Source organism: Vollenhovia emeryi, unplaced genomic scaffold, assembly GCF_000949405.1.
Source record: "Vollenhovia emeryi isolate VEMERY1.0 unplaced genomic scaffold, V.emery_V1.0 DF939147.1, whole genome shotgun sequence".
In the NCBI taxonomy this organism is placed as follows: Eukaryota; Metazoa; Arthropoda; class Insecta; order Hymenoptera; family Formicidae; genus Vollenhovia; species Vollenhovia emeryi.
This window is the reverse complement of record NW_011967219.1, coordinates 1,990,641-2,014,236: the sequence shown is the minus strand read 5'-3', so window position 1 is coordinate 2,014,236 and position 23,596 is coordinate 1,990,641. Positions and strand designations below refer to the sequence as shown.

Below are 23,596 nucleotides of genomic sequence, written 5' to 3'. Positions count from 1 at the left end.
GGCCATTCCGAAACCATTTTCAGCGTTTCCGGTCTATTTCTCGAGCAAACTTTTCCCTAGAGAGAATGTTGTGGAATGCAAATCTAAATGCGCATTCCTAACTCATTAAAAAAAAACTCATTTAAAACAAAGTGTTGCAGCCATTCTGTCCATCACTGTACACGTGTAACGGCGATAAGTGCGATATAATTATGCAATGATGTTTGTGCATTTCAGTTTCCCCGTAATTCAGCCTGGAATTCCTTAATGACGTCAAGTTTAAAGACTACTTAACAAAGCATCTGCCATTAAAGCGATTGACAAACGATTAGATAGATTAACGGGAGGTCATACAATAGCTTACGCATTCCATTCACGATCTATCACCTTCCTCTCTGCCTACCGAATGTTTGACGTATGTTATTTCAATTAATCCATCGATAACTTGCGAGATATATAACTTGCGCTCGAAAACACGAGGCAACTACCTGACGTAGCGTTTTCTTAACACGATTACAAGTCAACTTGAGCAATTGCGGAATACTCCAGGCACATTTTTCTCAGCGCGGCAACGCAGATTAGGGGCAATATCTACTTCACGGATATCGAGATGAAAAACGAGCCGTCGAGCGTTTATTTCGTTTTCTATCGCGAAAACGTATATCGCGCGCCAGTATGCGCGGAGGGTGACGTTGCACGGGGGATGCTTCTGGCGAATGTCCAACTCGGCCGTGTAACCGATCCCGATCGGGCGGAGTTTTATGCAAAACCCTCGGCTTCCTCGCACACGCTCAAGAAGAGCCCGCGCGTTCATTGCTCGCGTGTCACCGGGGCCGCGGAAGTGCCGCTCTCGTCGGGAGCGACCCGGGCCGGGGAATCGTGTAGCATGCTGCAGCATGTTGCAGCTGTGTCCTCCTTTTCGAGGTATCTACACAGAGGAATACGTGCCTGTATCCCTCCTCCACGAATTACGTCTTGTGTCGATAAGAAAAAAAAAAAACGCGGAACAAGCCGCATCATTCGCGGTGCCAACAGTTTTCTGCACAGGAACGTCTGACCTCGTCGTTTCTCATGTCGGATCCTTTGACGAATTCAGAATCGCTCGGGGAAAATTCAGGGGAAAGGTCGTCATCTGTTGCGATTTATTTATGTCGCTAGATAAAAACAAATCCGCATTGTATTTTGTATTTTATTCGCAGTTTCTGGTAATGGAATTTTTTAATTAAAATTTTTGCATTTTTTAAATCAGTTTAAACGCTAATTTCATTGCTGATTCGGGAAGAGAAGCTCGTCGTTTTCTCGAAAAACTGCATCCACGTTTAAATCTTGCCGTGTATTGATTATAGTTTCTTTTTTGCATAATCATCTACTTCTAATGCGCGGATAGATTCGATTTTGATAAAAAAGTATTCTATATAAAGAAGGGACTAAACTACGATAGCTCGGTATGTATTTGGACGCACGGCCTACGTGCAGTCGATATCGGAGTAACGTGGTTTTTTTTATTACCGTGTCGCAATGAAGCGTAATGTTTCTTCTATGACGTAGAGAGGCGGGCATTTCTGCGACGAGACTTGAAAAATTATTATTGAAAATACGCGAGAAGCTTTTCCGTCGTCTTTTCGTCCGTGAAATGCGTGTAGATCGATAAATCACCGCGCTTTCTAGCTCCGGTCGGCGAACAATCTTTAATTCTACATAAGGAGCATCGAGATTTATCTAGGATTATCGTCTTGCGTGTGGTATTTTCTTTAGCCGGGTAGATTTTGACACCTCGATCAGGAACATGCACCTTCGGAGACCCGAAGTTACGCAGTAAAAAATCGTGCGTTCAAATGTTAAAATTTTCTTGCGTTACCAAGATTTGATTCTTACTTCAATGTAACATTCACATAAAACGTATATGTTAGTATTTTCGTAACACTTTAACGTGTTATATTTATGTTAACATAATAACTGGACATTTTATGTACGTTATTTAAAAATTGAATATCATTTTGAGTTCTTTTAACACAACTATTTCACAAAATCAAACGAAACATGTAATATCGACGTTTCTTAAAAATTCTTTAAACTATTCTGATTCGTAACTATTCGTACAGTTTACTTATCCTGTCTGTTTTTATTACATCGCACTTAAGGTTAAAAGAACATAAACGTAAACGTAAACGTGTAGTAGTGATGATTAATTAACATTTATAATTTGTCAAAAAGTAACACACGCGGTAAATGTTATTTTAACTTAAAATGTAGAGTGGACTTTTTGGAACATGTAAAAAATGTTAACATTAACATTTTATTTTTTACTGTGTAGATATCTCGTGAATTGTTTTTAATAGATGTAAAAATGCAGACAGATTGCTGGGAAATTCTGGAACGCATAATAATTGAAACAATGCTACAAAATTGTATTATCCATATTTCATATCTCTGTATAATGTCTAAAAAATTAACGAATGAGTGCTGAATTAATGCCACTGAATAACTGACATTTCGAAAAAAACTATAATAATTTTCTATTTCGTACTTTAATCGCTGTCACGTTCAATGTATTTTTCCAATGTTGTCTACCGAAATTTTTGTGCACAGAATATCTTCGTGTCAAGCTGGCTCGCAAGTTTTAGGCACATTTTCCAAGAGACGCCACTTCCTTCGGAGTTTCTCAGCTTTTCGTGTTGGATACTTTTGAAATAAAATCTCGAAATAAAAGCGTAAAAAGACCTTCGAAAAAAGTTCTGAAAAGTAGCACTTATCGCAAGAATTCCGCTGTACGTAACACAATCCGGAAAATGCGGAACTTAAAAAATTTACAAACGAAATACCTTCCGGGCGAAGCACGCGCCACTCCTGCTCGTCTCACTTTTACACGTGAATAGTTTATGGGGCATAAAAAGCATCGCAGCAACCGCGGTTGGTTGCAAATTGTTAAGAGTTCTGCGGAGGCTAGGGGGATGGGCGGTCGGGCCAAGCGGGGGCCAAGAGGGGGCTCCTGGAAGAAAAAGGGTAGATTAGAAAGGACGAGAAAGCCCCGGCGGAGGGAAAGTCGCGGCTCGGGGCAACGCTCGGCACGAGAGGGAACTCGCGAAAGAGAGGAGGGTGCTGGTGGAAGTAGGCTGTGACAGTGCGGTCGTGAGGGGGTGCTGGCGTGGAAGGGTCGCGCGCTCTGCGACGCTCTGCACGAGAGGGCGGATGTCAGTCCACGTTCGAGCGGCCACCGGTATGGGCGCGTGAGCGGATCCGCGAGCGATCGGGCCGCGTTTTTCCACCACTCATCGCGGCTTTGCGAACGGAAACTTGATAAACCGCGACGTGCGATCGTAGGTGGGACAGAAAGCGAGGAAGTGCGTGCGTATACGCGTGAAACCACGCGTAGAATTGGCCCGGTGAGATGGTCAATGGTGCATGCGTCTCGTCGGAGACTCGGATGATTGCTCGAAAGGACTTCCGAGCCGATCGATACATATTGTCGTTGTGTAATTCGTAAAACAATCTTCTGATGCACGTATGTCGAGAGGAAACCGGTACTATAGTTTTGTACAACTTTGTATTTAGTTCGATAGTTCGAACATTGGCGGGCCCTGCGAAGAGATTGATTAGTGAAATTGCCGTCGATACACGACAGATCTATGACACATTGTTAATTCATTACGCGCAATAACGTGAAAAGTATATTAGTTTTTCAAATGTGCATTTTCCATGTCGAGGTCGACCCTTGGGTATCCGCACTCACGCGTTCCAGTAATATTGTCAATATCGAAGTCTACACTGAGAGAAAATTCCATCGGATAAACCAATTAAATGGTGTTTCCGACGATGGATACATCCGAAGAGGCGCAGTTACCGACGAAATTTCATTGGAAAACTGCATCATATTTTTCATTGGCTATATCTGTTTGTTATTATGTAACTGGTGTAGAAAATTGCTTGACGACGCTTGGCTGGCAAATTCTAATTAAAGAAATTCATCGCGAAAAATACCACCTCAGCCAGGGTTGTGTAATTGGATTATCCGATTATATTTAATCGGACATTTTTCTCAGTGTAACATTGATCATGTGAAGAGTTTTTAGTTGGAACGATCCGCTGGCGTCTATATTCGTCTGTCGTTAGATATGATTGGGATACGTCTTGGTAAGGAAGTATCCAGAAACGCGTATCGCTTAAAGAGAGATCGCGATTTATACTGGCTGTATCGAGGAATCACAGAAATACGTTCACGTGTCCCACGCGAGTTCGTCCAGCTCATATCAATACAGCCTGTGCACTGCGTGATCGTTAAGTTCCTGCTTATCGAATTGAATTTAAGAATCGTCGTGTCACGACTCACCCGCGAATGACGCCTTTAAACTTTCTTTGTCTTGTACAAAGTATCACGTTATTTGTACTTTCCCTTGAAATCTAATTGATGAAGAGATACGACCGTATTTACCATACATCTCTTCGTCCGACCATAACTGGACTCGTTCTACTACGAGCTTTTAATGAACGGTGGCTACGTCCATCCATTTCGTTTCAGGAAATATTATTGCTCGAACGAGAGAATGTTCATTGAATTAGATTTTATTTTAACAATAATTTGAACTCACGACTTTCGAAACTGTACTAAATTTAAAAAATTTGCACTAGAGTGTGTAAACATTCCAGAACAACGTTGTTGTGTTCCACTTGTTCAATTATATTTGATAAAGCTAAATAATATTCTTTTTCATTTTATTTACTTTTTATTAAAATTTACACTTTTATCTCTTATTGCGTAACTTATAATATAAAAGAAGCAATTTCATGCATTTTATTGAATACAATTGGGTATTTTATGCATTTTCTGTTACAATTGTACAAGGAAAATTGATTATCCCCTCGGTATTTTCCACACAAAGATTTGCGAGCTCGCCTTTCTAAAATTCTAAGCGCGAAATTAGCGTCTACGTTAGGGGGCGGAAAAATACGAGGTATTTTTTTTTAATCCGCCCGCGCTGAGAAAAATGAGACCGCGGTAAATTTATTGCGACACCCTTTTAAGATTTCTGACGACCAAGAAAACGCTTGTACCATTCACGTGCGGAAGTGCGGTATTCTTATTACCATCATGATGATATTTCCACGTTATATCTCCCGCTTTTGATCGAAGATATAAAAGTGTTATCCGGCATGAAGAAATACAAGTGTGAATTGAAAATATAATAAAGTATTTTTATCCCTTGGACACGAGTGAACTTGGAAATCTGGAAAAGCTTTCGAAAATATATACGAGGGATATCCAACACTTACACACGAAAAAACGGTTTGCGCATAGCGTTGTTGTTGTCTTGCCAATGGATCAAGAAACTCGCCGGGCAAGAGCAATAATGCGACGCTAATGCTATCGCGGCAGTCGCGGCAGCATTAAAACGCGGAACTTACTTTGTCATAGCATCAATTTTAAGCGTACGGTATCTGTAAAAAAAAATACAAGGTTGCATCGCTGTTATACGCGAGATGACAAAAACAAGTGATTGGTGCGTGCATTCTTAAACTTTCCTCTCCACCTTGCATTATGGGGACCGGTATTTCTTTCATCGAACTTTTCCTAGCAGGGTAGTCTAGTGGGTAACTTTCACGTTTCCCTTATATGCCTCTCGGAGCACTGAGCAGAATTTGCCGAATTTGTTACGCGCTTTTGCGCGCGAAGGAAATACGTGAATGCCACGACGTTGGATAGAGAGAAACTGCATTCTTCTCAGAATCATTTTTCGGGTTTCGACGAATATAGATAGAAACCGCCAAGTCCGTGACTTTCTTGTGGCAATAAGGCAAATGAAACCTTTCACTGCGACTCGCTGCCAAAAAGTAAAAAGCGCGACCATGTAGATTTTTCTTCGAGATTTAGCTTTTATAGAGCTCGGCAAGTGCCTTCGTCTCCGGGAAAAGCTCCACGGGAACTTTGTCAATTTCGTTTTGCTCGGCACGTTTTAAGGTGTTTAGAGAGTGGAATCTTTTCTATTATCTTTGCGCAGAGAATAAAGTTTTAAAAGTGCATTGTGTTGTTGCAAGTTTTCGAGTGCATTGTTTGCAAGTTTTCAGAGTGATTGCATATGTAAATGAATGCGTATTCGGTGATCATATTTTTATATTGTTATGAGAATTTCTTACACTTCGATTCGCGTGAGTATAATGAAAGTAAATGGTAACTTAACACACAGGGAGATAATTTTGGACGTAACGCATAAAACTTGATCTTTAAGTCATAAATCTTGGAAAACTATAGTTTTCTTTCTGCAGACAGCTTACAAATATAAATTATTTTGATTCAAATCTATGCTTTCAAATTTTCATAATCAAAATTCATGCTTTCTTCCTGGCCTATGATAAAAAGTTTTTATCTTTTATCAACTCTGCCAATGATATCTTTGTTATCGTAGTGCATTTTTGGATTTTTTTTTACGACACGGACTCTGTTTCGATTTCCAATCACAGCTTGAATTTGTGACACGAACAATTTGTAGAACGTGGGTATATGGAAATTTTTCATCCAATATTGTATAGGATTTCCAATTTTCCTATTCGAAATCATAGAAATTCAGATTGTGTACAAGTATTTTACGTTTGCTCTCCCGTATAACGAAAATTTAACGCTAATATACGTACGCGGAGGAAAGGAGAAACTAGGCAGACGTAGACATTCCGGCACTTTAAACTGCAAGTTACGCGAGAATAGCGTAACGAAAGTAGTGTTACGACAATTATTTGTCGTAAGCATTGCGTATATTCCGTAAAATATATGTATAATAAAATGCTTGCGAAGAAGAAGCGGTTACAAATGCCGCTCATTGAGAATAAATCTTACATTTTCGGTTTTCTAAAGAGGTACGATGACTTTCACGATACGGTAACAAAAATGATACTAGCGTAGACGCTCAAGAAGCAAGAACATTCCTCACAAAAACGATACGACGGAAGATTTGGGAGAAAAAACAATTAGTGAGATAATAGCTTTTAACGAAGCGTTGCGGTAGAAATGAACCGGTCGATTCCGTCTCGCCTTACGGTGACGATGATCGAGATTTATGGTCGATCAGTCGTTCTTGTTGGTGAAGTACGTATCTACGGCGAATACCAGAGCTGCCAAGATCGCGAAAGAACCGGCCGCTACCGTTTGATCGCTGTATTCCTGCAGATACGCGTGAATCAGGTTACTCGAGAAATTGTCCCAGTCGCGAATCAGAATGAGGCCGGCGGTGCAGCACAGAATCGCTCCCATAGTCGAAAACATGAGAGCCTGCAAAAGAAGAAAATGAACAATAGCATCTTGTCGCGGTATGTTGTTGCGTTGTTGCTACGTCGAAGCTTGCCAGGTCAGCTGGGGATACAAGAAAACTACGGCAGAAAGTTAAATTTTCGTTTGAAAACTGCTTCTCTTCAGAAAACACGAGAGAATATAGCAAAATAACGCGCGTAACTTTGAGTGTGCTCAGTTTTCAGTTTTCTAAATTATCAGTGAAACACGATTGACGAAAGTACAAAAAGAATGCCAATCTCTTCAAGCCTTCTCGCCTTCGTACAAAATTAATTATTCCCTTTTCTTTCATAACGTGATTGTTTTTATTAGCAATTACAGATCGCATTTTGTGCTTTGCGCCAATTGATGGGCTATTTTTATTCGCGACAGTATAGTATTCTAACTCACCGTTTTTTTGGGCAGTTTTTCGCCCAACAAATGGCTCATAATAAGAATCCCGTTTATAAGGATATAACCGCATACTGCCACGTGAAATATCGCTATATGGTGTATATCAGTCGGCCGAATCTGATTCTGTTGAAATGGACCTGCCACTAATCCCGTTGCAATGACGCAGAGAACCTGTAATGTTCAACTGTTATTTTTTTTCTATATAAAGTAAGACCTTTGCAAAAAAATTTGAGGCAAAGAATTTTCTAAAACATCACTAAACATGCTATTAGCTTGCAACGAGAAAAAAAAAGACTTGGTCCCGTTGATCTCGAAAGTGTTTGAAATGTCCAAACGGTATATCTTGAAATTTGAGAATTGCTTGTTATTAAAAAGAATATAACAGTTCTTAAAAGTCCACCGTTGATTTTGGAAAGCTGCAACGGCGAAACGTTTACAGAGTTTACATTTATTTACTCCTGTATCGCTGAGAGATTCGCTTCGGAAAAATGAAAGGTAATTTGCGTTACTGTCTGACGCGTTTTTAAATAAGACATCGACAATTGAGATCGTAGCAACGTTTTACCAGTTCGATAATTTTGCAAAAGAGCGGCGCTTCCTTAAGATATCCCTTGAGTCTCGTCAAGAGGCTGGGTGCAGAGCCGGTCTCCTCAGCCATTCTCGAATCCACACTTCGTGGCACACTCAGTCAGTTTGGACGCGCAAGTTAATAATCACGGCGAGAAAAGTATTCGTCGAGACATTCGTAGTGCGACGACGTCTGTTTCCAACTACGCTGAGAAACGCTCCACCCAACTATTGACCTGTCAGAGGCTAGTGTGACACTGACTAACATTAAACCGACTATACAAGTCCCCACTTCCTCGCTAAATGCATTTAATGCGTCATGGCAATGGTTCTTGGTACTCAACCTTGGCGATGGGTCTGAAACGATCTGTACTCCATATCTCTGAAGATGGGCCTCGCCGCGGACACGAATCTCGCACTAAAAACATTCTTGACGAGTTGACTAGCAACGGTTTTAACTAAAGCTTGTCAGTATGAACAGCAGTTGGTCAATTTACTGTTAAGTGTCCACCGTTTATTCGTAAACAAAACTCGTATCATGTGGCAAGTTATTTTTCTTTGCGCCAATAAAGTATTTAACAATTGCTATTACAATCTATTCCAGCGATCTAGAATGTGCATTCTCGCGAAATTTTACTACGATATGGCATTGGGGGCGCAAAGGAGAGCGATAAATCGGAAGGTAGCCTAATCCGACCGAGAATTACGATCTGGAAGTGCCTGCCGTTGGAAATTCGGCGGAGGAGCAAACTTTGTCGCGAACGTTCTGCCGAGTTTCACGGCGATGCAAAAGATAAAGGGTAGTTATTGGCGAATGGAGAAATGCAGCGAATAATTTTGCATCTCATTGCATCGCGCTCAGATTGTTGCAACTCCTCGTTAGGTCGAGCGCTGTAAAGATATCAAATCACCCCCCCTGGAACTAGCGCTTGAATTCGACAAGAAGAAATAAACCGTTTATTAGTTGTCAAGCCTCTCTCTCGAAATTTTATCTGGACTATTATCCTGGAATTAGAACACTCAAGTTGTTGACTGCAATTCTTTTCACTCGAGATTTCTTAATTTTACTCTTTGTATTTTGTATCGTACACGCAAATTTGCTCGCGAGAAGAAGAGGAAACTAAATTTTCTACCGCAGTGGAGATTTGAAATTATCTCGAAACTTTTAATTAACTTTACGGTAACCTACGAGCTTTTAACGCCGATTGATTCTAAAGGAGAAAAGTCGGCGTTCGTTCTAAGAAACACGTGGAAAGTGCATTCGTACGATTGTAAAAGTATATTATCCGTATCTCTTCCCGAATGGGAACCACGCACGAAAATACACCCGGCATGTACTTGCGCTATCCACCCACGTTCATCCCATTGCTACGCTCGGCCGCTCGCTTAATTTATCATAATTCCTTCCGAGTTCGCTCTCTTGCCGCTGCCCTCGGCCCCCTTGCCCTCCTCTCGTCACTTTTCTTCTTCTTTCCCACCGTTAACGAATTCCCTACTTGCCTCCATCACTCGCCGCCTCTCTCTCTTTCTCGCTGTTCTTCGGTTTCATCTTCGGCATGTCTCGCGAGTTTCATTAGGTCGACGCTGTCGAGAGACGTCGTAGACTTCGTAGAAAATTCAATACGTCGTGCGAATTTTTATGAAATCGCTTCGCAAAGTTACGAAGAGTCTTTTTCTTTATTTCTTACTAAACTACTTGATTACGATAAACATCGGTGAACGTAGGTTTTCCTATCTGACATTTCTCGTGTGCTTATTACGTATATGGAACAGATATGTATACACCATGACTTTATCTCTTTTTCTGTCTCTTGTCTCAAATCTTGCCATGTGTGAGAATTGTATGGGAAATTTAGACGATGAAGAAACATAAATATCGGATTGCAAGTTTGAGAACGGAACAACTCGTCGAAATAAAAAATTGTTTTCGCTTTTAAATTGGAAAATTATAAGTTTTACAGAATAGGAAAATCGATAACCGACACAACTGGCAATTTTAATTAGAGACAAGTTATCGCGAAAAAATATCACCTCAGCCAGGGTTTGAACCTGGACTTCCCTACACTCTAGGCGGGCGTCTCAACAATTCGACCACCGGGGACCTTTTTACGCAGAACTATTACGAATAAAAACAAAGTTTAGCATAAAAAAAAACCTTGTCAATCCAATTATTAATTAAATATAAATTTTTGTAGACTTGAGATAAAGAGTAGAAAAAAGGACGATCCTTTTGCGTAAATTAATATAAATTCTCCATATACTAGTAGTGTGAATTTTTTGTCGCGTATGATTTTGTTATATGTAATTTTTACAAAAGCGTGAAGCGCCACCGCAATTCACGTCAATAAAAATCGAACTTGTCGCCGCAATGTGTTACCTCCCCTTCATAAACTGCTTTAATTAAACGTCCGCGTAAGCTTTGCCGTCGTATCCGCGTTTGTAGTTTAATAACAACGCCGCGATATCGCCGACGAATTTGACCATCAGTGCCCGTTAAGTGAGCGGGAGACGTACCGCCGGTAAAGCCGATCTCTGAAAGGCGGGTGAAATCATCCCGCCCGCTAATTAGAGCTTTCACTCCACTTATGGCCCGGTCAACCTATATATTTCCGCGGTACAATCGACGAGCGGCCGCAATTTTCTCTGTCAAATCTCTCGCTCCTCGAGCAGGTCGATAAGTCACACGTGACGTGGAAATTCTATGGGAGCGCTATCGCGCCCTCGAACACAATCGGGGGGTAAGAATCGTGATGTTTGGCGAAAATATATTCCCGCGACGTAGAGCCGCATTGCATCCGGAATACGCCGCGTATTTACCTATAAAGAGAATAAGCACGCCACTTCTGCAACGCGGCGTATTCTAAAGACACGCCGCACTGTCAGGCACTTTCGAGATGCCAATTTCACTCACGTGAAAAGCACCTGTGTTGAGAAAACTTGAATGTTTTATCATATATTTTCAACGGCGGAAAGAGAGGAAGAGATCAAACGCGGAAAACGCACGTGCACTCGTTGTCAAACTTAATCTGCATTAAACCTAGGGAGGGGGGGAAGAAACGATCTTCACCGAACGAAATACACGGTGTAATTTCAACTGTAGCATTTTGGACGAGCGTAGATACAATGGAGATACCTAGAATTAACCTAGGATCTCTCGCTCAAAGAAGTGATCTTGCAACTGCACACGGAAAGACCGGCTAAGGCTAAAATGGCTGAAATTAAAATGTTGCCGCATAAATAGGGGCATCTACATTGTTTTGTGTTGCAACATTCACTAAGTTTGCTGCACAAAACGCATGTATTTGTCTCCGCTACTTATCATACCAAGGTGGGTATGGCAGCCACAGATACAGCTGCCCCAAATGTTACTATTTATTGGGGCTGTGCCAACCCTAATTAGACATGTGGTAACCATATCAGTCTCTCCGTGCAGCGACAATTTTCTAGGTACGAAAAGACAACCGACAATAATATAAATGAGTAGCCAATACTGCGACGTCGCATATGTTTTGCCTGTAATCAATTTAAATAACAGGAACAGATTTTCTATCTGAACTATTACCGAATGTTGGGAAGAAAGTCTTTCTGTGACGCCCATCCAATATAGCGTTTGATTATGATACACAAACAGTTACATTCCTTACGAAGATTGTTCTAGCTGCGGTATCGAAATTCATTTTTATCCGATGTGAATGATTTGGTATTTAGTCATGAAACCTAAATTTTCCAGAAGGTATTAGAGTGCTGCTATATAACTTTCGTAGGCTACGCACAAGTTTCTAACAGATACACAAAATAGCGATAAACTTTTGTTGCGACACCTAGAAATCTACCTGCATTAGTGAGATTTTTTTTAGTGCTCGCGGACGAAGTTTAACGAAGAGACACAAATATAGTGCACAAGCACAATTTATATCTTACGTGCTCACACGGCATAAAAACCGGTTGCGCCGGTTCGACATCGGTGGCACAGTGACTCGCGCTGGCCGAGATGGGATGTAAAGGGAGCATAAAGGGATTAGAAAAGTCCACGGCAATTAACTCGTACGATATCCGAAAGACGAATATCATTCTTGTCACCCGGCTAATTATCCATGTCGGCTCCGATTTCTAAGAAGATACCAGTTTCGCTCGGTGACGTCTGTTCCGCTTATTTTCGTTCTGCCCGACCGATTTAACCAGACGCATCGGCGAACGCATCCGATATCTTATCACTTCGTGTTATCTTCGCTTTCATCCGCCGAGCGCGATTCTATTTGCACGGCAATCTAGATTGTTGTCATTACACTCGCGTTAACATAATGCGCGATTGTGAATGTGATTTCTGGAGTACACTGTCGACGATATTTGCTTTTGTCGTCCGCACGCCGGCAAAACCGGCTGGCTGACGTCCCTGTTTCGCGCCGGTGGTGGCGATTTGTACTTTCGCGATACACTGTTGCTGATACGCAATTACCCTTCATCTCCAATGGAATAATCTCAATAGGATAAAGTGTTTACTTTTACTCTCGCGCACGTATATGTATGTACCACCATTACTGCTAGAGGAGATAATGGACGCGATTATCAGTCCATATTTCGATGTCGGAGATTAGCGTCGCAACGTATAATTTTCTCCGGAGAAACCGTAATAATATTTCAAACGTTTATTATCGTATTTTCTTGTGTTTTTATTAATAATTTGTTATCGTAATGATACTCTACGTATAATATCAAAAGTTATATTACACACTGAACTGATATAGTTTCGAAGAAGCATAAATATTTATTCCGTATTTCATTGATTTCTGCTAGATTTTATAGTCAAGATATAGATAGACTTACACTCTTCAAAATTTACGGCTTTATAGAGAAATGTTTAACTGAGTTAACGTATCCATTTAAACTTAATTAACGTAATTTTTTTACGGTAGCAAAACATCGCGGATTTTAGAGAGAATTAAAAATTTTGATGCCCCTCCTTTCATTTCAATTGCACTAAGTGTTTTATTAATATTTGATTTGTACTTGCGAGAGAGATTCCACATTTTTCGCTTGAGTGGCAGCACAGACTTATAAAGAAATAAAAAATAATAATGAATAGTTAATATAATTATCAACCTAAAGTCAACTGATGATAGATAAGAAAACGCGGTATGCATTGTTTTCTTCCCTTTCTCTCTTTGCTAGATATTAGTTATCGATCGATCACTGAATTGCAGACGCGGCGTGTGTGGTGGATGCAGATGCAGCCGCGCATTCTGTCTCGATAAAACGATGACTTGAGTCTTAATCGCGCGTTTCTCGATGGCATTGTCTTGCGAAGAGCGCTTACACGAACAGGTTTACAATGTCCGCGTAACCCAGTGAAAAACCCAGTAAATTCTCTTTGATTTTGTGCAAAGGTTGTACCAGTGGGGCTTGGTATTTACCCCCTGTTAGGAATCTAAGGGTTAATCTTCTGGATTCCATGGTACGCGCGGCTCCCTGATTTCATTATCCAGTGTCGACACGAGTTTTCACTCTGTCGACCTTGCTGACCTGCTGGTGCAGGAACGTGTAACGCGCCAACATCCATCAGGATTAAATCGCGCGATTAATGTTATAAACTGAGTTGTTTCATAGAATCGCGGCGCGACGTTTAATGGAGATTATCGAAAGCCAAAATTAACATACGATTTAATACATTATTGTACAATAAATGCAGCGAACAGAAAAGTCCGACTGAATTCCGCGTCGTGAAGCCGTCGGTTTACGCGGAGCTAATTAACGCACAAAATACATCTGTTAAACGTAACGCAATTAATATCTGCATTCTGGACATTGTTATGAGTTTGTTTTCCGCGTGCTATATTTCAATTCATAATTTCTCGCGTAATATTAACGTGCCACTTTATTTGTTATCGAATACATGAATTTCCAATGCGATTGAAATGCCTGTTCTCTAGCAGCGATTAAACGATTTGATTCCACCTGATATATGAGCGATACGCGGAACTGCTTCCATAATACGCGGCGTTCTTGGCTACATCATCGCGCGAATTTCCGTTGCGGCAAATCCCGGCAAAATTCTGACTCTCGTGTCGAGAATGGCCCGTGGCAAAACTGCATCCACAACGTGCGAAGGAGCATCCGATTTTTGAGATGCGCGCGGACGAAGTTACACGTCGCTTCGAAACTTTCCAGCGACAACGAAATGCAGATGCCCCCGGCCCTTATCCGTTTTGTTTACCATGTGATTAGTAAGGTGGATGATAGAAGTGTAGTTAAATTTACTATTATTATGATTGCATTTACTGCATAAAAATAATTAAGTAATTCACTATTCATTACCTCGATATTTTAACAGAATAATAGTCAAGAGCTTATATTTTATAGTAAATTTTTTAAATAGTTGGCATCACTGTGTCTATATGGTTGCTATTATAATACTAATATTGTAGTAGTAATTACTATAAAAATGATAGTCCTGACTATAATTATTTTACTATGCAATTATAGTTTCAAGTAAGTACTACATTTTTTTTCTATCAGCGTGGGCATTAGTAGGCATTGCTGTATGTGATTTTGATCAGCGGTTTACCCATAGACATAATATATCTAGACCGAGCGTTTGCCTTCATTTGAGCAGTGCTGTTGGTTCGCATGCGATCAAGAGAGAACGAAATAGCATGAGAGTTTTCCTTCTCTACGTGAATTTCTATCCCCATTGCTCAATGCTCGGTCTAGATATTTTATGTCTATGGGTTTACCCCTCGTATTTCACATAACATGCGCTCTCAGTAAAGATGTAAAAGTGATATAAGAAACGTAACAGTGAGACATCGTGAAAGCGAGAGTGTATCTGTTTCTTAAATATGAAATTTTTGCATATTGTTGTACCATATTGTTTATTATACGAACCAACGTTAACAATAAGAGGATATTTTTTAACTAAAAAAATGTAACAAATGTAGTACACACTTTTTTTCGAAAAGCGCTTCAGTTCACGTGAGATGTTCACGCAGTGCGAGCTTTTATTTTGCAATCACGGACCATTGAAATTGTTTATGATCGAGCAAGTGTCGGTTGGTCAGTTAAATCTACTGTGCGCAAATATTTATTTTCCATCGCGGCGTGACGTGATCGGTCATGTTTGCATCAAGCTGCAATCGTTGCAGTTAGCGTCCTTCCACTCGCGGATTCCAATTCAAGTGGGTCATCGAGCAAACGAGAACGATTTGCATAATAGGTGATTATTCTGACAATGTTAAGATTTCATTGCCACAAGATATTATTTGCCCGGCATGAATTAATCATTAACGTTGAAATGGATGGCTCTTGATTAACCAAATTGAGTATTGGACGAAAATGCAGTTGACAGTTTATAAAATTAATATTTGTATATTATATTAGTCTACTGTGTTAACGTGTGTTAACATGTATTCAACATGCTACAACTTTCATTCTCGTACAATTGAATTGGTTCAGATCGATGTAATGAATAATATTGATTAACTACTGTGTTGTATTACGTAGATTGCATTAAAATATGCAGTTTCAACTAAATTATTTTCATGTCGCAAAGTATTGGTCGCAAAGTATTGGTTTTTCTTTATGGAATGAAAAAATAATGTGGTACAATGTGGAAATAATGAATGCGGTCAGTCAGTTATTTGATAAATAAAACGCAATGGACGAACGGCCTGATTTTCTGCAGTCCGGAAATGGTAGTTGTTATCAAAATAATTATAAAAAAAAGGGCTCAGAGCCTAGACGAGGTTGTTGTGTCCATTAAAAATTATTTAATTGGAAAAGAATATACGTTTCGGTCCTTATTGGATCATCTTCAGTATGAAGAAAGAAATAAATATACAGTTTAACGCATGGAAGAATTCGCAAATTAGATATTTACAAAGGATCACGCAGTCAATAGTATAGAAACAAGAGGATATAAAAGTTGTAATAAATTATAAAACGGTGGTACATAAAACACGGCGCAAGTGAGTATAACATGGTGAATTAAAAAGAGAAAGCTGGAACAGTCAAGAAAACGATAAAAAATTAGTGCCATATGGGGAAGGAAGGAAGAAGAAATACCTACTTGGAATCGCGTTGAACTGTGTGGATGACGTTACTGTAATGAGGAATAAAGAACAAATAACAAGGATAGGAGTGTGTTGAGAGGAGGGGGAAGGAATAAATAGAAGAAGAAAGGAGAAGGGAATAATTACGTAATTAATATGAGGTGGAGGAAGCGAGTTCAAAATGGGGAGATATTCGGTTGCTAACAAGTCTGTGTCTGTCTGCTTATTAATAGGAGCTCTTTGGCGTTTGATATGTGCCATCTCTGAAATGAGCCTTTTTTTATAGGAAGATTCTTTGTCAAGAATATATACGGACGTTATCCCAATCAAATTCATGATTAGAATCGATTCTATGACAAGATATAACAGAGGGAGATGGTGAATTCTTATTTATATCCGTATAATGCTCCTTTGGCCTCGTTTTAAGCTGTCTTTTAGTCTGTCCTACGTGTGTGGCCACACAGTTCTTGCTTTTGTTATCAAAACATCGCGAGTTATTCTCATCTATGTTAAAATATTATATATTGCGAGAAAATAAGTGCAGAGGATATTTTTCTGTGAGAAAATTCAGCCTTTCATAAACGAAATCTAAAAGATAAAATACTAATCTCATTCGTTTTATTAATTTTCTTAGATATAAAGTAATCACGTATTGTATACGCACATTGAAACATCGAATTTAGTGAGAGTTCGTTCGTAATTTATGACAATCTCTCTAAAACTTTTAGCTCGTCGAATGTCTTTTTTTCTGTGTAGCATTTACTTTCTTATTAAATTTTTGTCAGAATGTTGCGATACGCCGGCGCGATATTATTTAATAACATGGCTCGGAATAACGATCCGCGGAATGTGCAATAACGCCAGCAGGATTTGTAACATCTCGCGATGTGTCGTGGCCCGACGACACAATTTCGCCCCGAGGTCAAGCGCCGTGTCTCAATGAGGAAGAATTTCTGCAAACGTTTAAAGCACGTAGACAGCCGCTTAAGGATAGAAATACGTTGATCATTTCCCTTTTCCCACGAATTATCTCAGAAATAGTAGCACATTCTCTATTAACGGCGAAACTGATGGACTAGTGGGAAATAGGTACAAATTTTGAAACCTTTTGAAAGCCTTGTGCCCACTGTTGTAGGATTTTTCCTTTCAGAAAACTTTTAAATATGTTACAGTTCAAAATAATACTGTTTACATGTCTGTGCATAAAATGAACGTTCGATTACGTAGCCTAAAATTGTTTAAAATACACAGATGCCAATCGCAACACCCACATGACTGTGCATATTATGTACTTGTGGAGTAATAGATGTGCACTTGCGCACGATAGGTTTTCTTCTAATACGGCTGCTAAGTGTTTGTGTTATTTAATGAAACCCCAAAAGGCTGTATTAGTTTTATTGAGGATCGGACGAAGCCATTCGTGCCGTCACGAGGGATGTTTCGGGATATGTCGATCGACACGGTATTAACTGCGATGTCTAGCTGTATCCGTTGCAACCTAAGCTTATGATCCACGGCGCTTACGTTTATCAATACAGACGACAACCGCTTAGCGCTAGACTGTCGAGCCTTATACAATAAATTGCACGACGTGTAACTACATTTTCTTTGCGTGATGTTTTATGGCTCTTGCTGTAATCGAATCGCTGCCGGGAATTGTTATCGAACGATATTTCTTCGCTTTGCTCCGTTACTCTCTCGCAGTGAAGATATACTCGCGTAATACTTCAGTGTTAATTATTTATCGCTTAACGTGCCGATCGTGTGCCTCTCCCGGTAATCGCCTACAAAGGTTCACAATTAACGCGTCTCGTACGATTTAACAATCCTCACTAATGCATCGCACGAGACGGAACAGCGATTACGCGCAAACATATCGGTTTCGCAACGAGTCACGTTTCCGCTCCGAGCGTTCGCCGCATGTGCATTTCAGCGACTTCGTGCTAATCGCACAGGACAGATCGATCGGTCTCGCGGAGGTGACAAAGGCACGTGGAAGCCGATACCCGCATAATTCGACGGCCGGGCACGCCTTGGAAACGTGTCTAAACCGCGAAGAATTCCGCGGCGACGATTGTTGGGTTTTCGCGTGGGTTGCGGCCGAATGAGAGAACAGGAAGAGAAAAGCCGACGCGACGAGCGGTGACCGCGTGAAACCGTGTTTCTTTTTCTTCTCCGCCTAGAGCGAGATCCAGGGCTAATCGGGATAGGTTTACGACAGGCAAGGCCAGCGTGCGTGATCTATAAATCTATTCTACGTAAAAGCAATCGTCCCCTGCTTGGGAGACCTAGCGGACGGCGCGATTTTAGAGCCGCGTACCCATAGACATAGTAAATGTAGACTGAGCGTCCTATTGAATAAGCTGAAGCTTGTGAAGAGAGAGAGAGAGAGAGAGAGAGAGAGAGAGTGTAACAAAGAGAGAATAAAAAGATTTAACAAGACTTTCTTTCTTTGTCTTACACCATCGTAAAAGAATAGAATCTTGCAGTCTTTAATATTTATTGTAAAAGTTTTATAAATGAACAAATATGAAAAAACGGCAATTTTTTTCGAAAAATTCATTATTGACCAAGTTATTTAAGATTATTTCTTGAAAACTTTGCACAAAGGGGTTTTCAGGGTCGCTCATTACAAATCTAATGTCAGATTTTTATAATTCAAAATGACTGACTCAAAATGGCGGATGCAAAGTACGCGTAGTTGAATTACAGTTGAATGACGTTATTCTTTTAAATTTTGAATTCCGCTATCTTGAATCCGCCATTTTGAATTACACAAATCTGATAACGGATTTGTAATCAGCGACCCCAAAAACCCTTGTATATAAAGTTTCACAAAAAATGGTTCAATAGAAAAATGTATGCTTCAAAGGGTTAAAGGAATTACACAACGTTTCGACCGAGAATTCCGGTCCTCTTCAAGTGAAAAGCGTCTTGATTACATTCTAAAGTCAGACAAGTGCCAATCGGAATCTGAAGACCATGACATTATCGTGTGTCAAAAACAGATCGTTACAGAGTATAAAAGTGAAAAAGGTACAAAGAATTTAAATAATGTGCCACAAACGTAGGCGGTTACTGGCAACGTGGGCGCGACTGCAAGTACGCGGAGCGAAAGGCGTAGCGAAATTCGTCCCTGCGACACTTGTCACGTCGCAACGACCGTACCTGAGGCTATCGCTAGAAGATATCCGCGATCCAATCTTGTTATCGCGTGCGGGATATTCCTTGGAAAGTCTTGGCCGTACTGGACACAATAATAAGATCTAGGAAGTCTAATGTCGATAATCATCGATAAACTCCTCCTTCTATTTGCATCCCGTACAGAAAGTCCCGAGATCGCGACGTACTCCGATTTCTATAACGCATTATGTTGCGTGTGGACTATGGGTCTCCGTGCCAGTTTTCACTCGCGCGGACGAAGAGGCGTTTCCAAAACGCGTTTCAGCTCGGCGAACTGTTGATACACAATCGATTTCGAGCACGCGTTTCCGTTACTGCGATCTGCCGGCTGAGAGAAATCGCGCCTTTGTACCAGAAGGAAAAGAAAAGTGCCAACAGCTACCAATTTGTCGCATTAATTTCCGTCATTGAACGTCGATTTGTATGGTCCGGTAAGCGCGTAAACACGGAACGATTTCTTTGGGCGAACGAGATATTTATCAACGCCTGATTCTCGACGCGCTGAGATAGGGCTGTGATCAATTTTCCACCTTCTCTCTAGTATACGCTTTATTCATTATAATCATCGATCATACGACTTTCATTAATGAATAATAGCTGTTCTTTTGTTGTCAGCTAGGTTTAACTACACAGAAAAAAAAGTTGTATAATCAACAAGATCAGTGTAATTGAAACGAAATTGTTGAAACAACATCAATAGTAATGAACGAAAAACCTCAGATCTTTGGGAATGCACGTCTCTTAAAATTAAGTTAATAAAACAGAAAGAGTGACGATTGTCATAAACATTTTTAACATCGGGCAGCGAGTGATTGATGTCGTAGGCTAAATTGTGGAAGAACGAAATGCCTCGCCAAAGAATGACGGGTGCGAAAGGCGCAAATGAATTTTTACCTTATTATACGCTCCTCGTTGCAACGAGGGTGTAACGTTAGAAAGGATCTTATGGTTAAGAGCACTCATTAAATTTTTACGCGTCCTACGAGAAAAGGCTACTTAGAAAGCCGTTAAGTCGATAGAATTTCCAAGCTACTTTCGTGCGTAGTCACTTCGTGATTTCGCTGTCACTCGAGATTTATCGATCGTCTAAGTACACGCAATGGAGGATGTGCGCGCTAATATGAACAGGAACATTATTTAGTGCCGCCACAGAGAGCCATCGATACCCGATTGAGAAAGCGCGCACCTTGAGAGCTCCCCGACTGCATTCGATTACGCACAATCCAATTGTCTGATTACACGTGTGCATACAGGGTGTCGGATTCGATTTGGACGACTCCAAAGATTATAGTAGATTGGGTCAAGCTGAGAAGAAAAGTTATATACCATTTTACAAAATCCGTAATTATTATCGCGTAATTAAGAAAAACGTCTGAGCCAATAAGTGCACGGAGGAGCTGAAGGCCGGACTATAATAATTACGGATTTTGCAAAATGGTATATAACTTTTCTTCTCAGTTTGACCCAATCTACTATAATCTTTGGAGTCGTCCAAATCGAATCCGACACCCTGTATACATCCCGCATCAGTTTTGATGTCTGACGTTTTTCGCAGAGGGACCATATCTTTGGCAAACTTGCAGGCTTTTCAAGCACTCGATTATCATCCAAATGATACGTTTTCTTGCGATTTCAATTTATATCTTTATTGTGCAACAAAATCCGTCTTTCTCCTAAGTTTTCTATATTGTAGATAATTTATTTTAAATTCACAGATTATACAATTATATTAATATCGTTGAGTTGATTTAGGATAATGTTGGATTTCGCGCGGAAAATTTTATTTATTTTAATGGGCGCTTACCCGTGCAATCGACCTTTGCGACGAAAAGAAACGCGAGGAATGGTGGGAGCTAATGACTTTTCGATCGAGCGTGCATCGCATACTTAATCGTTGACATTAAATCGTGCTGCTCACACAAGGTAATACTTATTAAAATTCTAATGACCAATGTATTTCTATTTAATTTGTTTGTGACGTAACTGCTATATGTATAACTCAACCTCTTTGTCTTTAATTAATTCTAATTTAACTGCTGTAAAAATCTAAACTATTCGTCCAATAATGTGATAAATGTAAATATATCTAGTTTTATCGAGTTGACGTTCTCACAGCGCAGTTTATAACCGTCTATGAACAATTTATTTCTTATTTGTCCTCTTTTGCTCATCAAGTTTTTAATCTTAGCTCTTTAATATGTTGCACGTTCCGTATTTTCCTGTTTATTAAGTTGAACCTTTGACTTTATTCAGTTAATTTTTCCACGCTTATATTTCCAGCATTTATAATTCGCGTTAATTATGTTAGATGACAATTGAAGCTATTAATGCTCTCTATAATTGACTGTCGCACTGACGTTTCCCTCGCATAATTGATGGTGTAATTCTGAAGGTAACGTGTGTATATTCACAATAATAACATACTTAATGATAACTTGTTTATAACGAGCAAGAGACATCTGAAAAGGAAAAACTGACCGAGATTTTACTTCAAGAGTCGTTCTAGTTGTGCGATTGACAGGTTTATAGGAATCCAGATTTATACGTACCGCCTTCGTTTTCTAACGAATAAATTTCTCTGGTTAATTATCGCGTTCTCACCGTTGGCTGCTATTTATCGGTTTGCCGTGCGCGTAAATTTCCTGTTTCGATTCTCTTCCCGCGAATGATATAAAATATCAATAGCATGCTTTTCTCATTGCATTTATTACCGTACGAGAATCGAGCATTGCATATTTGTAAGAATGACATTAAATATTACAATTCATTTTCTATCTTAATTTCTCCTATATTCTCTATTTTTTTCCGCGTCATCGTTTAGGATTGAATCAACTGGATTAACGGTCCAATTATAATGTTTATGCGTTAATGGAATTTCTATTTTCAATTTTCCGTGCGTGTCAAGCACTTTCAGCTCATTTTAATACCTCCATCGGTATATTTTGCATTATAACAGTGGCATATCATGTGAACGCGTAATCAAGTTATTGCGTAACAATACGTGCAGTGAATGACTTCTAAATCACGTCGTGTTATTAATAGCCCATTGAAGAAACGGGAAATGCGTCGTCAACGCATTTCGCCTACCTACGTTAAATGATTGTAGTCTATGAATGAAACCTGTGAATGCCAGCAGCCACGAATGTAGGTATCGCGTGCATCGATGCGGAAAAAACTACGTTATGGGCGTTGACAGTGACATGTTGTTCGTTGCTGGACTATTCGTCGTGCCCAGATTGAGAAAGGCATAATTATTTCTTTTATCGCATTAATATTGACGTAAAACTCTATCTATGATGTAGTTTCTTGCAACATCGGCCCGGCGAATAATCGATAAATAATTTATTATTTTTCGTCGAACGAGCGACTATTTTTGTTCTTGGGAAGAAATAGTAGTCTCGATGTGTCGAGACTGGGTCAGCGATATATATTTTTGTGTTTCGAATTTTTCCTGCACGGAAAAAAAAATGTAGCTGTCGTAGCTAGAAACTAAATTTCAGTTGTAAAATATGGACAGTTAATATTTAGTTGTGATAGATAAATATTTTGCTACTGTGCCTATTGTATTGGGTGCGACAGCAGGCCATTTGCTGTGGTTTAGAAATTTAGTAACGACAGCAAAATATTTTTAGCAAACCGTGATTAGCTGCAGTTGCTAATATTTATTTGTGATAGCTAAATATGTGTCTATTGTATTAGGTGCGACAGCAAACCATGTGCTGTGGTTTAGAAGTTTATACACTGAACAAAATTTCTGGTTGAATATGGACGAATCATGTAATCCTACAGAAATTCTGGTAAATCCTAAAGGAATTCTGGTAAATCCTAAAGGAATTATCTGATTCGTCCATATTCAACCAGAAATTTTTTTCAGTGTAGTAATGACAGCCAAATATTGTTAACAAACCATGATTAGCTACGGTAGCAAAGTTTTTTTCAGTGTGTATACAGGGTGTTGCAGGAGGAAAGGTTAATACGAACATTTTTGCTTAAAATGACCAATACTATCACCTCCTAGAATATTGACCTTTCCTCCTGGAACACCTTGTATACTTACTTTCATCTTTTACCGCTAGTCAGCCAACCGTTGTTCTTGATCGACTTTGGGTCCGCTTTCGGGGATTCGGTGACTATTTCACCGAAACCGATTGCCGTC

General features: G+C 39.9%; 2 protein-coding genes across 6 annotated transcripts in view; one reads left to right on the top strand and one right to left on the bottom strand.

Annotated features, from left to right (window-relative positions):
- LOC105566105 (SUN domain-containing ossification factor) overlaps positions 1 to 23,596 on the top strand; it is a 42,857-nt gene that overhangs the window by 5,967 nt on the left and 13,294 nt on the right. For 2 of the 3 annotated variants that reach the window (XM_012019843.1, XM_012019842.1), the window contains exon 1: positions 3,160 to 3,500. The exons of the other annotated variant lie outside the window; for it this stretch is intronic. The gene's annotated coding sequence lies outside the window, so the exon portion shown is untranslated. Of the gene's footprint in view, positions 1 to 3,159; positions 3,501 to 23,596 lie in introns of those variants that run through there. 3 annotated transcript variants of the gene reach the window in all.
- On the bottom strand, positions 6,071 to 13,238 carry LOC105566104. Of its 3 annotated transcripts, none has more exons than XM_012019837.1 (3): positions 12,134 to 13,170; positions 7,643 to 7,816; positions 6,071 to 7,234 (listed from the first exon to the last, which is right to left on the bottom strand). In XM_012019837.1, the coding sequence occupies exons 1-3, from the start codon at positions 12,281 to 12,283 to the stop codon at positions 7,031 to 7,033; spliced, it is 528 nt and encodes a 175-aa protein (XP_011875227.1). In that variant the 5' UTR covers positions 12,284 to 13,170; the 3' UTR covers positions 6,071 to 7,030. The 3 variants fall into 3 exon arrangements, with proteins under 3 accessions (XP_011875227.1, XP_011875228.1, XP_011875230.1); XM_012019838.1 differs by lacking the exon at positions 12,134 to 13,170 and adding an exon at positions 8,211 to 10,100; XM_012019840.1 differs by lacking the exons at positions 6,071 to 7,234; positions 7,643 to 7,816 and adding an exon at positions 8,301 to 8,630 and having other exon boundaries at positions 12,134 to 13,238.